Source organism: Conger conger, chromosome 1 (assembly GCF_963514075.1).
Source record: "Conger conger chromosome 1, fConCon1.1, whole genome shotgun sequence".
In the NCBI taxonomy this organism is placed as follows: domain Eukaryota; kingdom Metazoa; phylum Chordata; class Actinopteri; order Anguilliformes; family Congridae; genus Conger; species Conger conger.
Window position 1 is genome coordinate 56,229,391 of NC_083760.1, and position 16,202 is coordinate 56,245,592.

Below are 16,202 nucleotides of genomic sequence, written 5' to 3' on the forward strand. Positions count from 1 at the left end.
ATCCGAAGTTCTCACAACGCACAGAATTCCTATTGTACGACTTATTTTTTAGTAGCTCCGCCTTGGCATTTGGGAGGACCTATCCCGTCCCTCGCAGTGGTTCCACACATCTCCCGGTTACCGTAGTCATGCACACACGCCTACGTCATTTCATTTACACAGCCGCGGTCCGCGTGAAACAGAATAATAATAATTTTTAACTTTAGCTACCTGTCAGTGAGAGAAATAGCCAAGGCTATGCAACAAGTCCCACGTTCACGTCCTACAAATGTTAAATTGTAGCGGGTCTATTTTATTGTCCTTTAGGTACTACAGAGATTTGGGGTTCGAAGAAATGCAGAATGGGAGATCAGTCAGGTTTTACTTATAGAACTACAGGTTCGATATTTCTACAACCTGTCAGCAACTTTGTCGGAATACCTTTGGAACAGGTAGGACTTGACTTGACCTATTTAGCAAACTAGCTATAATTTCGGTCAAGTTTATTAACGTTTGGCTAAAATAGCCTAAATTAGCCGTGGAATGTTTACTCCTAGTCCTACTTGGGAAGTCTGGTTTGGTAAATTGTGCGAAAAGATAGATGGATAACTAGTTAATAACAGCCTTTTTTACGACTGTACCCACATTTCAGGTGTTACTGAGAGCACAATGTAAAAAAAAGTTTAATGTCTGTCCAGCAACATGTTTTTTTGCAGTTCTTGAAGTTGGTTTCAGTAGATTAGCTAAAATGTTACTAAACCGTGCATGTGTATTGCATCGTAAAGCCATCGATGTCACTAGTAAATGCTTAGCGCCAATGCTCAGCTCCAGTGCAGTTTCCAGTGGCTTTTATATCCTGAATGCGGCAGCATTCTCTAGAGCAAATAACATGAAAGCTACACTCGTATCTTCTATATGAACATGAACGCACACAGGCATTATAGATGAGTCCTGATAGGCTGCAGATTATGCAGAACTTTTCACTGCATGTGGCTACAGTATCTGATTTGTCAGCTAATAAGAGGTACATGTAGCCAACTTGGAATAATGCCCAATGTAACGTATTACGGTTGTGTATGGCTGCTGTTAGAAGTAGAACATATAATTCATGAAGCTATCTCTGATTAATCGTCTCTGTGTCCCTACTTTACTTCGGTGTGTTTTTTATTTTTTTAGAAAAAAGCTGAGACAAGCTTCATGTTTGGTTTTTCAACTGCTCTACTTTGGAGATAAGGGGCCAGTTTTGCAGACACATATTAGGCCTAGTCCAAGACTAAACTCAGTTTTAAACAATTGATTCTCCATACAAAACTCAGTTTAGTCCGGGACTAAGCTTAATCTGTCTCTGTGAAATTGCTCCAAGGTAAGGGAAAAACTTGTGTTTTATGCAACATGCAACAGTACATTTTCCAAAAGGTTTTGGTTCAATACATTTGTTAAAGGGAGTTGCTATTGTAAACTTGTGATTTAATGTATTATGTTTATTCAAAAAAGATATCTGGGATGAATTGCCACAAATAACATTTGAGATGGATGGATACTCTGTATACATGTAGCCTAGATGTACCCAGTCCCTCTGTGTCACTGCCATTCTGGGCTAGTCTTCTGTTGAATTAGCCTACATGGTTGGGAGTTAAATGCCAGCATGTGACTTGCTTGCAGACTGTAGAATGGGCCTTTTATTCTTTTAACTGACTTTTCAACTATTTAAAGTTGAGGACAGCTGACAAACAGGGGTCAAAACAGACATTTTCACAACAGGATTTTTACGATCCAGTGAAGGTTTATTTTCATTTTCATTTCATGACAGCAAACTTGTTTTACAAGAAGTGTACTATATGTGGCTTTATCCCAAAATGACTGGCACTCTTGATATGCACAAAAATACTGTAAACTAAAAATGAATAGTTATTGACATAAACTTTCTTTTCTAACATGTGTAGTGTGTGCTTTATTAATGATTCAATGGAATCAACCATAATATGTAATTTTTCGAATAAAAAATATATTTCCCCATAAAAATATTAATTAATTTTTGTAAATTTTGTTATTAATGAAGAGATTTGTGGGAAGATCATTTTTCCTTTATCCCTGTCGCATGCTATGAGAATGTACAGCTCCGTCTCAACATCTTGAAGCTTAATGTGAACTGGACAGTTCAAACATTTACTTAAATTTCTCTGAAAAGCATGTTTGTGACATTTCTTTGTAAAATAATTTTGTTGTTGTACAAAATAAATTGAATTGAAATGTGCCTGTGTTGGCCAGTCTCACCAAGCCTGCCAAGGTATTCCAGGTAAATAGGTCACTGTGACAATGTGATGTTGTATTAGTTTTTGTGCTATAGTTTAATTTACTCTAAATGTATTTTGTTGGAGCTGGCCTAAGAAAAAATATGTTCTAGTAGAGCCTCAGGACATTTTCACAATAGGATTTTCCCGATCCAGTGAAGGCTTATTTTCATTTTCATTTTCATTTCATGACAGCAAAATTGTTTTACAAGAAGTGTACTGTATGTGGCTTTTATCCCAAAATGACTGGCACACCGTAGAAGGCGGCCCTTTTTGAATTAAAAAAGAATAATGCTGACCTAATTTTCTCTTTCCCTCTCCCTTCTAGGTGAACTTCTTGGGCTGCCAAGTGTTTGCCCTCGCAGCTGCCTTTTGGTTCCGTCTCTACCTCAGCCCCCAGCATGCCAGTACAGTGGTCCGCCATGCCATCGTCACTCTCCTTGGCATCTCCTTCCTCATATTCTGCTTTGGCTGGTAAGTGGACTATCACAGACTCCATATTCTTCACCAATTAAATACAGGAATGAGACAGATAATTAATTGTTATTCCCCTATTAAGAAAATCATGACTGTTTTGGTCGTTGAGTTTTCAAATGACCTCAAAATAGGCCGTGTTTGAGCTCATTAGCTGAAACAAGGAAAACTTTACATTTTTGTGCGCAGTATAATTTTTAGTTTGACTTTTTAATAAAAAATAATGTACATAATAAAATAAATACACTCTGACCACTTTAATGGTATTTATTAGACTTGTGTTTTGGACTTATTGGTCTTTTGCTGCTGTAGCCCATCCACTTCAAGGTTTGACATTTTGTGTGTTCAGCGATGTTTTTCTGCATGCCACTGTTGTAGCACATGGCTATTTGAGTTACTGTCATCTTCCTACCAGCTTGAACCAGTTTGGCCAGTCTCCTCTGACTTCATTCATTAACAAGCCATTCACAGCCACTCACAGCCACTCACTGGGTGTTTTTGTTTTTCACATCATTCTCTGCAACTCTAGAGACTGTTGTGTGTGAAAATCACAAGAGATCAGTACTCAAACCAACCCCGTCAGGCACAAACAATCACTCAGTCATCAAAGTCACTTAGATCACATTTCTTCCCCATTCTCATGTTTGGTTTGTACAGCAACTGAACCTCTTGACCATGTCTGCATGCTTTTATGCATTGAGTTGGTGCCACATGATTGGCTGATTAGATGTTTGATATTAGATATTTAACAAGCTGGTGTACAGGTCTAGCTAATAAAGTGGCCATTGAGTGTATATCTTTTGGGAATTAACATAATGTATTCAAAGGCACACAGACAGAAAAAAAAAATCCTTCAACACAGAAGGACCACTAGCTTTTAAAGGTTGAGAAAAATGTGCACAGTGTCCAACTAGAAGGTACAACTTGGTCTCTGCCACTTCACTGATAACCTTGCCAACCTCTCCAAAAAGATAGCAAACCATTTCATAATTAAACTGGGCTTCATCTTGCCCCTTCAGTTGCTTTCCTAGATGACGTCAGTTCATTTTTATTTTTAATAACGAAATTAAATTTTGGGTGTTAAAAAGAACAACCCCAGGCACATAGATACACTCACTAAGAATATCAGTCATATTCATTTCCAGAATATGTGTATGGTGTAATGTCTTCTTATTTTTAAGTTAAGATGTTAACCTCCAGCTGTACTTTTAGCTTGAACCCATTGGCTAGAACCACTGACTCCCTCTGCTGTTTACCACTATGGTGAGAAAAACTGACTTAATTGAGATACGGTGCTGGATTTATCCCGGAAGATTTGCGTTCCATTGTTAGTTAAGGGACCTGACTAGGAGGCACTGTGTAGTATAGCATGATTGTTGTAAGATAAGGGTTTCGAGAATGGAACATGCTTGTTAAGTTGCAAAAACTGTTGGATTTTCAGTTAGTTTTTTCTGTTATTTTGTTATGTTTTGGTGTTTCTTTTTCTTATTTCTTTATTGCTTATTTTTGCAGGTATTCAGTGCACATTTTTATCTTGGTGTTCGCTTGCTACTGGATCATGCTCAAAAGCAGCATTCACAACATCCACAGGTAACCACAACAGTGCAGAACAATTTGAACACTAGTAACTAGGGAGGTGCTTTTAATTCCATTTGACCTATTCAGTTACAACTCTATTAGCCATTGCACGAGCATGGTATACTTGCGATGTCAATAAACACATTTTGAATATTATATTAGAAAGAATATTATATATTATTGTAACATTGGATGGAAGAATTAATAATTAATTATCATTATTTGGTAGCCACAGTATCAACTGTGTAACTGTGTACAGTTAGTTAATTCTGGCAGGAGACGAGAGCTGGTTTGTAAATATCAGTAAAATAGTAGCTGGGTGGCTTTGACTTATAACTATTTAACGATTTTAAAAAGTAGAAATCATATAGTTTAGAAAGGTACATAGAGTAGGTGCAGGCGAAGTTTGATATGCCTAATAATAATGATAATAATAATCACAAATAATAATAATAACAGGATTGTTAATAGGATTGTTGTCAAGTATAGGTGAACCCCCACCGAATTTCAGCAAAACAATAAAAAAATTGCATCCTTATGCCCATTACACCACCTGGACCATAATGTAGTTGCTGTATTCCCACATCTGTGCAAAAAGGATGGATAAACTGGTAAAAATTTTAATGGGCAGCTCACACAATTTCAAAATATCAATATGTAAAAATAAAGTCATTCAAGAAACTGTTTTTGCAATATGCAAAATGCATGTTTATGACAAATATACTGTCAATTTCACTGACATATATTTTCTATATACAAACTGTCATAACATGACCATCGGGCAACAATACATCAAATTATACAAATTTCACAAATTAATGGACAGTTTCTATCTCTATTGTTAGAATTCAGCTAATTTGCCAAACCAGATTGTGACATTTCCTCTGAAATATATTACAGGAAGTCTGTTGATGTTGGGTCACACTGTCCTCAAGGCAAATCTTAAGGAATTTCCATACTATTGTGCTAGTACTGATGATGTCAGTGATGGTTTGAGGAGAAGGATGTCAGTTTACTGTATTGGAGCTACACATAATACAATAATGAATAAAAACACTGTCTTGTCAAAAGCATACAAACTAAATGTATTTTGTCAATATACCCTTTGTTAAATATTCTTGAATGTCAACTGGAAGTAATCCAAACGTTACCTGACTAGATTATACTACATGGGTAATCTAACAGATTTTCTGAGTAGTCTACCCAACACTGGTTGTGTAAATATAACACTAACAAGTCATCACAATAGAACTACCAACTAAAGTATTTATTTTCAATGAGGTTTATTAACAAGGTAGCAAACCAAAAAACATAAATACATTTAACCTCTTGCTATGATTGATTAGGAAACCTTTCTTTTATTAGGAAATAAAACTAAATAAAAAATTGGATGTGGACCATGTACGAAACATAGTAACAGTTGGTTTGATCTGTGCACCTGTTTTTATCCAAAGCTTGAATTAGAGCAGTTCTATTTAAAGGCATACTATGCTGGATTTGTTTAGCCTTGTTGTGGTCCTGTGTTTACAATCAAAGAAATCCTGCTCTCTCCTCAACCCTGCCCACTGCTTCCGTTTTTATATTTCAAACCATTTTTATCTGTATTTCTCTGTTTATCGATGGCTGTCACCAGCGAGGAAAAGCAATTCCAAGGTCTCTTTGGCTTGTTGTTTTGCTTCACTGTACTTTTATTTCTCCAGCTCCACCATTGTAGTAGCTAGCTAGCTCGCTAGCTGCATAGTATCCTTTAAACTATTCTTTAGCTTCTCCTCACTGGCAGGCTGAGAAAATGAAAAATGTACAGTTTATTATTTGTTTCTGCAGGTATTCAATGATCGTGGCAATGGGATATCTCACAATATGCCAGATCAGCAGAGTCTTTATATTCAGTTATGTGATCCTGTCCACAGACTTCTCAGGGTGAGTTCAGACAGATGGAATATTAATACAAATATGATATATTCTAATTCAAATGTTGTATATGCTTATTAGGTGTTATAATAAAAGCATATACCAATAAATACATGTATTATGATATATGTATTTACAGTATATGCAATATAAAATGGAAGATGTCCCTAAGTGTTTCTATATAAGGTGTTTCTCTATGTTGAACTATGCGTTGCTTCAAAGTCTTTATGAAGGATATCTGTGGAATGGTTGAAGCTGAGACAGCAAGGATGCACAGATGACACTTAGCTGTAATGCTGTCACATTCATTTTTGTCATTGTTTTTTTCGACTGGATATATGGAAAGAGACCTAAACATCCAGCTTACTGCCTTGCAGACCTAGGTCAAATTGATGCTGTTTAGATATCAACACTCCTGAGGTGGGTAAATAGGTAAATTAGCATACAACACAGAGTTTAAATGCTTCATAAAGACACAGCACTACATGGGCTAGCACGACCCCTGTTGTGGTAGTTCAAATATTTGAGGCACTACCAGACAAGATTCAGCAATAGCTGTGGAGTTTCAGCACAAGAGCTGTTGTCAGTGCTAACTGCGGATAGAATTGAAACACACACTTGCCAGGTGGACAACCTTCCCTCATTGAGCTTTTGTTTCTTATCACCAGTTTTCAGCTGTTCTTGCACAGAGTTGTAAACACACCCATAAATAAATACTTAGCTGATAAGGGACTGCTGCCACTAGCAATGAAAGGTGATGCTGTACTCCCAGCCCTGCAAATTGTATCAGTCTCGGAAGGACCATGTACGCTAGTTACTCCCTGCTTCCATCAAACATATGTGACCTTGCTAAATTGCGCATAAGATATACCCCACAGCTTATCAAAAAATAAATGCAAAATTTGGCTCAAATCATTTTCAAAATTGGGGAATTTCTCTAATTAGTGCATTGAGAATTAGTGGGTCACCAGAGAAGACACCCAGCAACTGATGATGTCCATGACTCGCAGATTCAAGCAGTCAAAATACTAAACATGACTACTTTCATTTACTGTACATAGCATTGCTGTGTCCCAAACGTTATGGTGCCCTGAAATGGGGGGACTATGTATAAACACTGCTCTAATTTCTGCCCGGTGAAACCAAAATGTGAAATGTATAGAAATGCCCTTTATTAAAATCTGACAATTTAACCACATGTAATATAGTACAAATAAAGTACAGAGGCAAATAAATAAATGATGGGTCTTTGTCCCAATCGTTATGTATATATTGTTTTGAACAAAACTCACCTCAGCATTGAGACAAATACAATTACACAGTTATGATTATACTTACACAAGCTGAGCATACATTGCATTTCAGTCTGTGCCTTCTACGAGACTGCTTACAGTCTGTACCGAGCCCTCCATTCTGTGGTGCTAATATTGACCCAGTGATACCAGGCTGTGCCAAACGCCCTGCTCCGCAGCGCAGCATAAAGAGCATGCTTACGAAGTGACGGGTTTGTGTGTCGAACAGAGGGCATTGTATTCAGCCAGAAGAGCAAGCTGTTAGCTGGTATTCATTTCTTAAAACAAGATTCTATTCTACGCTCTTTTTCTGACTCATTCTTGCAATAAGGGTTGTGTATTAACATATTACATATATTTGTAGTATGAATATCCTCATTATCTGTGTACATTTTCTATTGAATGTGACAATATGGCAGTCACAGATGGGTGGTCATGGGATGAGGGGGGGGTGAGGGCAGCCATTGCACAAAACTAAGACTAAATTGTCTCCCTCCAGACCTCTGATGATAATAGCACAGAAGACTACTTGTCTAGCTTTCCAGTTGCACGATGGTAAGAGGAATACAGTTGGTGTTCACAATTCTTTCTCCATTCATGTGCAGAGTTGAACTTGTGGTTAGAGAACCTCTGTGAATAAACAAGTGACTGAATGAATGAATTAATGAAAATCAGTTTCTACCCATTAAACTGAATTGGAAATTCTTCAGAATTTGCACAAGTGTCTCTTAACATATTAAGAGTGCAGTTATTTTAAATACATATTTGACCCAGGTCTGTGTTTCCATTGCGGCTCCTGTTTTCAGGTATGAGTCGAAAGGCCGATGACCTCACAGCAGAGCAGAGACGACTGGCTGTTCGGTATGTTTTCATTATGGTGCATCATAGACTATGCATGTATCTGCACCACACACAATGCATATGTCTGTGTGCATATATGTGCCGTTGAACAACCTTCACCCTCATTTCCATTGTTGCTGAAAACAGAGAAGGAAAAACGTTACTCTTATGTGATTTAAATTGAGGCTAACAGAAGTTCCAGGCTGTTCCTTAGATTTTAGTTTGGGTCCAACTGAAGTGCAGTAAACTTGCTTTCACAAATCACTTTTGCCAGACCATTAAATTGTGCTCACTCTTTAACAAGAAGGAATGGACCCGTCTTTCTGTGATCTCAGTATTATCCCTCTAAATGTGGTTAGGTGGTGGTTGTGGGCGTATTACGTCCCCGAACCTGGTCACAAAAATTCCACTGATTTATTTTAGTTTCTGGGTTTAGAACTGTCCCTAGTCCCACACGTTCTGCCATTTTTTTGTGTTTTTAAAAAAAATACCATACAAACACATTTTGATCCAAGAAACCAGCTAATGTTAAGACAAATACTATAAACTATATAAACATTTTGTGTAGTTCTTTCTGGAACCAAGTTTGGGTAACCCTGAATACATTTTTTTCCAGTTTACTAGGAAGTTATTTTCGTAAAATTTCAGTCAGATCACACAATGATCCCAAACAACTTTGCCCCTCTCTGCCTCCACTTCCTAGCACAGTGAGGGGGTATAAAGAGAGAGCAAGGCTTGGAAGCATGCACTCAGCGGTTAGTATATGGCTTGGATTCTGTTAGGGGACCACAAAATAATTTCAGATTTCATCCATACATACTGATAAATCGTATGATAAATCATACCAGAGGTCGGAAAGACTCATTTATTGCTCTGCTTCACATGAAAACTCAACATTTAACTTAACATCATTTACTGCAATATGCAAGAGTCAGGCAAAATAAAGTCTGTACTCAACGCACAAGGTATTAACACAATGACATATGTGGGATAAATGAGGGATCTGCTGTGTGTCAGAAGGATTCAGAAATGCTTGTGAGGAGAGGGTCAACAAGAGAAAGGTAAAAATATATCAATTTATTCCACAGCTCCAAACCCTCTCTGCTGGAGTACCTCAGCTACCACTTGAACTTTCTGAGTGTCCTCGTGGGCCCCTGCAGTAACTACAAGGACTACATGGAGTTTATCGCAGGAAGGCACATTCAGAGCAAGCTGAAAGAGTCAGGCTACTCTGGGCCAGAGCCCTCACCTGTGGTAGGCAAACAGCTGAATCCTTCTGAGAATCTGAATTAAAACAGCACCTACTGCACAGTTGCTTTGTGGCACAATGTTGCTTGTATAAGCTGCAGTGATTGCAACTGGAGCTTTGTGTTCATTCAGTTCATTCATGCAGTGTGTTCCATCCACATTTTTCCTCCGTCTTAGATGAGCTGTACTTCTTTATTTTCTTTTAACTGTTAAATCCTTTACCAGGATTGCATTTAATTTCATTTGATGAACTTGAAATCCTAGTCCTAGTGAAAACTGTGATCAATCCTAGTACTATTTAAAATATATATTTCTTTTTTCAGGGGGCTGTCATCCACAAATTACTCATCTGTGCCATTTGTCTCTTCCTGTTCATGACGGTCACCAAAACCTTCCCCATCACCTACAACACTGACGTTGAGTTCATCAGTCACGCCTCTTTCCTTACTCGACTGGCATATTCCTTCTTTTCTATACAAGCTGCAAGACCCAAGTTTTATTTTGCATGGACATTTGGTGAGTTGTTACACTATAAAAGGATATATAATTCGCATTATTCTCATTTATTTAGGCACCTGCCATTTATTTTTAAGTATGAAAGTTTAAGGCAAAGGATATAGACATGTTGTTCAATTGTGTATTGTATTATAGTTCATTCCATTATTCAGGGAGTGATCTCAGCCCATTTCACAGCAGTTTCCTTTGCTAAAATGGCTAACATACATACACTTGTTCTTAAGATTTGTTTCTCTTCATTCTTGGTTATACCGATGGCCATGGTTGTATAGTGTAAGCATTATAGTGCTTCGCAGCTATTCAGGTCCACGTGCTGTGGGTAAGAACCTGAACAACACATCCCCCTTTCCCCTTAGCTGATGCCATCAACAATGCCGCTGGTTACGGCCTCAGGACTGTTGATAGAAACGGCCAGGCTTCCTGGGACCTTGTTTCCAACTTGAATATCTGGGATATTGAGGTGAGCTGAGCCTGGAACACAGGGCCTCAGACACTGAGGAGATCTTGTCATTCACATATTGTATTATGGCTGAATTCTGTGGAGGACAGTCATACGCCTTTTGCTGTAGGGTACATGTTCAATGGCCAGCAAACATTGTTCCATATCCTATATTTCTATATTTTTCTGTGCAGACTGCAACAAGTTTCAAGATGTTCATTGACAACTGGAATATCCAGACAGGTCTCTGGCTCAAGCGGTAAGCCCTACCTCAGCTGTTACAGACAGATCAGAGGTTCTTATTGCTGACAAATGGTATAACCAAACCATATTTGTTCTGTTTTGTTTTGTTCCCTTTGTTTTGAATTAATTTAAATACCTCAAACTTTAATTACACACTCAAATCACTTGTTCGCTAAGAAACCAAGACTAAAAGCGGGAGAATTTTCAGCGCTGCCAAATTCTAGTAGTGGATGCAACATCCCGTGAATGTGAAAAATTGTCAACTTTATCAGGTAGGCTTCCATTCAATCAACATGAGTTGATTTTGACTTTTGAAGTAAAAGGAAACATTTTTAAATGGAGTAATCGCACAGAAGTGAAATATGAGTCTGAAAACCACACAACTGACTTCCACAAGTGTTTTTAACAGAATTTAGAGCTTAGCTTGTGAGCCCAAAAGCCGAGAACAATGTCACTGAGTTACCCACTTTTTAAAATATTATAACTATTTGATTCTGACACAGTGTGCCATTCTTCTCGATCTGGTTCCCAGGAAGAAGTAGTTGGAAGAGTTATGCTGTCCTGGCTCTGTGTCTCTTTGTCACTGTGAACCTTTTACCCTTGTTCTCCTCAGTGTGTGCTATGACCGGGCACCCCGTTACCGGACTGCGCTGACGTTTGTGCTCTCTGCACTCTGGCATGGCGTTTACCCTGGATACTACTTCACCTTCCTCACCGCCATCCCCATCACCTTTGCAGCCCGAACTGTGAGTCCGGCCCTGCCCAACTCTAACACCACTACTGGCCCCATTCCTATCAGAGTTAACAATATTATACCCTTGTCCGGCAGTTCTGGGGACAATACTACAAGAAAGAGGCTCTGGAACAGGTTCAAAGGAGGGCAACCAGATTGATTCCATGTATAAAAGATAAAACTTATGAGGAAAGACCTAAGATGCTGAATCTCTTTGAGCTTAATGAAAGGAGACTTCTGGGTGATTTGATCCAGGCTTTTAAATTAATTAAAGGGATTAATAAAGTGAACTGCAGGTGATTCTTCAGTGTGAGCTCGGTCATAAATGGAAATAAGCGACGGATAAATTCTAAACAGACATTACTTAGTATGTTTTCACACAGAGAATGGTCACTGTGTAGAATAGCTTGCCAGGGCATGTAGTGGAGGCAGAAACAGCTTTCAGGCAAACTAAGCAGTTTTGTTATTGTTATACCTCTATATTCATGTGCGCATTGTGTGTCTGTTGTTGGTGTTGTTCTGTTTTAAATGGTTTCTTTTAACCTTTTATCCTCTTGTGTCTCTATCAGGTGCGGAAGAGCTTTCGCCAGCACTTTCTGTCCTCTGCAGTCATGCAGTTTAGCTATGATGTGCTTACCTGGTTAGCCACTCAGTTGGCAATCTGTTACACTGTGATGCCCTTTCTGCTGCTGGCAGTGGAGCCCACCATGCAGTATTACAGGTGGAGTCAAGAGTACATTTATATTTGTTATTTAGCAGATGCTATTACCAAGAGAAACTTACAAATGCTGTCAAAAAACTTGAAATAGCAGTAACAATACCTGGTTATTAGTGTTCTAACCAATAATGTATTATGTTATTATGGAAACTTACAACGTAAGCATAAGTTCCATAGTAGGCACACAAGAGAGTTTAAGAAAATAGTGCCAGCAGTAATGCAATGGACCTGAGGGTATTGATTAAATTTAGCACGAGTATATCCAGGGCTATTCAATCTAATGTGAATGTTCATAGTTTATTAGAGGGAACAAACAGTGCACTTTGGCTTATAGAAAAATGACCGTTATGGGCAGTTCATTCCATCACCCTGGGGCAGAGTAGACACAAATGATTCCTATAGTATTCAGATAGCCAGACCTGCATTCCTTTCATCAGCTCGTATCTAGTTGGTATCTCTGGTAAGTTTGTAAATATTCACAAAGAGGATCCATTATGAATGTACCATCATTGGCCATACCTCTTCATGAATATTCAGAACATGCATAAAATTGGATTGTTTCTGTAGACTGAACAGATTTTTAAGCAGATGACCATCTGGTCCCATAAATAATGCGCAAGACACGATGTTTCAGACATACTCTACAGACAACTTATGTCTAGGCTATGCTAGGCTATGTTGTTGGCTTGGTCTGAACAAGACAATTTATGTCATCTACACCTTAGTTCAGGCAATTATGTATGGGATTGAATTGTGTAATCCAGCATTTATTTAATCTGGGATCTTTGGGGGATTTGCTTTGTTGTGATTTTTTTGTCCTTGCTCTCACAGGTCAATGTACTTCCACTTCCACATCATGAGTGTTCTGGCTGCAGTCATTCTGCCCTTAAAATCGACTCACCCGTACCAGGCTAACCACTCCAACAACAACCTTCAGGGGAAGTGATATCTGCTGCATTGATTGGTGCAGGGGACAGCAGCCTCTGCCAGACAGAGGCCGCTCTGTGCATCTATAACAAAGAGCATTGTGCAGGACTGGGCGCAAGGCCCTGAACTGGAGAAGCATGCAGAATTCCTGTCCTGCTTGCAGGATGCTACTTCCCACAGAAGCCTGAGAGGAACTGAACTGAAGCAGGTAGTCCAGTGATTCTTTCAGTGTAAATTAAGAATATTTGCTTGATCTAGGTGAAATGCCAGATGTGCAAAACCAAAGCAGTTTTTGCTGCAGGGAGTGATTTTTTTACTGATTTTTTTCACTTTTCATGTTGAAAAAAAGTGGGTACTGGGGAAATTTAATTTAAGAACAAAAAATTGAGTATACTTTTGAATAACTGTGTGTCTATGTTATTTATTTATTATTTATATATATACAAAAATAGGATGCACTATTTTCCAATCCAGGAAAAAAAAATATTCATATATAATCAATTATTGTATAATATAATCAATTATTTATAAAAAATAAATCCGGCCTTTTAAAGGAAATAAACAGGTGTTGATGCGAGAGCAGATGGCTCTGTGGAACCATCTTTAAAAGGAAATATTTTGTTAAGGTACTCTGAAATGATTGGCAAAGCCAATAATCTTACAATAATAAATGATAATAAATGGCCATATTATTTTAACATGCAGTAGAAGCAAATTTTTAAATTCTGAAATGATATAATACAGTGGTACCTATGTTAAATAAATTATATGACTAATTACAGTGCAGTCCCTGAATATTTGGACACTGACACATTTTTTGTTGTTTTGGCTCTGTACCTCACATGGTATGGTGAGGTAGTATGGATCATGAGCAGTTCCTTTGTTTCTCCAAACATTTCTCTTGCAATCACTTTATACTCATCTGCCCATCTATGCCGACATCTGGAAGAGTGCTCTTCATTTGTTTGACAGTTGAGGGTTTTTCGAGGGTTTTTCTCCACAATTGAAAGTATTCTTTGTTCATACATGACAGTGGTCTTCCGTGGTCTACCAGGTTGTTTGCTATTGTTGAGCTCATCAGTGTATTCTTGCTTCTTAATGTACCCAACAGTTGATTTTGACACACCTAATGTTTTTGGTATGTCCCTGAATGACTTCAGATTTCTCAACCCCGTGATCCCTGCCTTACTGGCATTGACACTTTGGTACTAATGCTTAGAGATGCAATTCCAAATGCAATTCCATACCTTGAATCAATTCTAGACGTTTTGTAAGCTTTCTTGTGCATGGACTAATGATACAACAGCAACATACAGCTGGCCAAGAGCCAGCTGAACAGCCAATTACTTTTGGTAACCCAAAATGTGGGGCTATGCATAAAACAGCCTGCGATTCATAAAGGATGGTTGACCTGATATACTTGTGAATACCAAAACAACAACATTATGTCACTGTCCAAATACTTTGTGACTGTACTATATAACGATTTAGATTATTTTCTCTCATTTCTCAAGCAGGATTGTTTTGACAAAATTTGACCACTTTGGAGAGTGGTATCACACAGAAATGTTCATGTTCAGACGCCATTTATTAGATCTATATTTAAATTATTATTTTCAAGTCTGATTTAAATAAGTTTGCTTCATTTTTCCAGGAGTGCATATGTTGAAACACTGAGTGGAATTTTCTACAGATCAAATGTGGCATTAATTCAGTGATGCTATTAATAAATATGAATAGCAATTTATTGTGTTATAATGCTATTTAAAACTTTGTTTTGTTTGTGCATTGCTTGTCTGTTATTAAAATTCCAATGATATGTGTGTATATACATTATTTAATTTATTAATTTTTTAAATAAAATTATGTTGTAGTTTGAGGTAACAGTTATTAATGAAATCTGGTCCCTTGATAGCCTTGTAATAATTTTCAGGAGGTAATGCTTATAAATGGCTTTTTTCTCACTGGTGGTCATTTAGAATAACTGCTAATGAATGAGACAAAGTCAGTACAATTGCCCTCAAAAAAATAATGGTACAAACTGTATTCAACCAAGTCCCATAATTCATTACATCACTGTGCTAGTATTTTAGGAGTGTTGGATATTTCTGACATCACTGTCGTGATTGGTTGGAGTGAAACTTAAGGATTGACTAACCGTGAATCACTGAGTAATACAGTACTGTAAGCCAGTCCATGAATCGCACCGTAAAGGTCTGAGACAAATAAAAATCTTTTGTGAGAAATTAAAGTGCAATAAATGGCAGGCTGCCTCAATAAAACACATCTGGCTGGTGTTTTCACTACCCTGTGTCCTTATACTGCATAGAGAAGTTTATGGATTATGTTGACCTGAAGTTGAAGCAGCACATGTGATGTAAAAAATGTGGCATAATGCAGACCGCACAGTACTGGAGAAATGTTATTCTTTGTGTGCCCCTGCACAATTTATTTTTCTAAAATATGGGAGATGCTCGTCATACTGTAAACATTCTTGGGAGCACAAGATCATACATTAGCCACCAGAAATGGCCCCCAAAAATCATTCAAGCTGGCCCTCAGTTAGAAAATAAACATAATTTGTGGACTGATTTTTTTAATGTCCTACAGTATATCAATGCACATTACTGCAAACCCTTGACTATCTGCAGGGAAAAGCACAATGCAGAAAAATGTATGTTTCTCCAGAGCCGTGATTGTAAGCCAGTGCTTTTTTTTGCACCGCAGTTGGGCAAGTCAGGATCACACAGACACGAGTCAGAGGAAGACACGAGTCAGAGGAAGACACTTCATGTTCACTTTAACAGACAGACTTGCAGGTGCCTAATCATGCAGCAGAGATCATTAGTGCACAACGAAATGCCATTATCTCAGCCAACTGAACTCTCCCTTCCCTGGAAGACACTAGAGCCAACTGTGTGTTACCTTGCAGGGCTGGGTAACACAGTCAACACTGGCATGGGCCCAATTGCTGATTTCTCCTCACTCCTCGACTGACCTGGATATTGATGGA

General features: G+C 38.1%; 1 protein-coding gene across 2 annotated transcripts; it reads left to right on the top strand.

Moving 5' to 3' along the window:
• The first annotated feature begins 167 nt into the window (after positions 1–167).
• mboat1 (membrane bound O-acyltransferase domain containing 1) lies at positions 168–13,836 on the top strand. Of its 2 annotated transcripts, XM_061249988.1 has the most exons (13): positions 168–431; positions 2,599–2,744; positions 4,257–4,334; positions 6,147–6,242; positions 8,025–8,080; positions 8,332–8,386; positions 9,454–9,619; positions 9,937–10,129; positions 10,486–10,589; positions 10,763–10,827; positions 11,425–11,557; positions 12,114–12,265; positions 13,094–13,836. In XM_061249988.1, the coding sequence occupies exons 1-13, from the start codon at positions 342–344 to the stop codon at positions 13,206–13,208; spliced, it is 1,449 nt and encodes a 482-aa protein (XP_061105972.1). In that variant the 5' UTR covers positions 168–341; the 3' UTR covers positions 13,209–13,836. The 2 variants fall into 2 exon arrangements, with proteins under 2 accessions (XP_061105972.1, XP_061105981.1); XM_061249997.1 differs by lacking the exon at positions 6,147–6,242.
• The last annotated feature ends 2,366 nt before the right edge of the window (positions 13,837–16,202 follow it).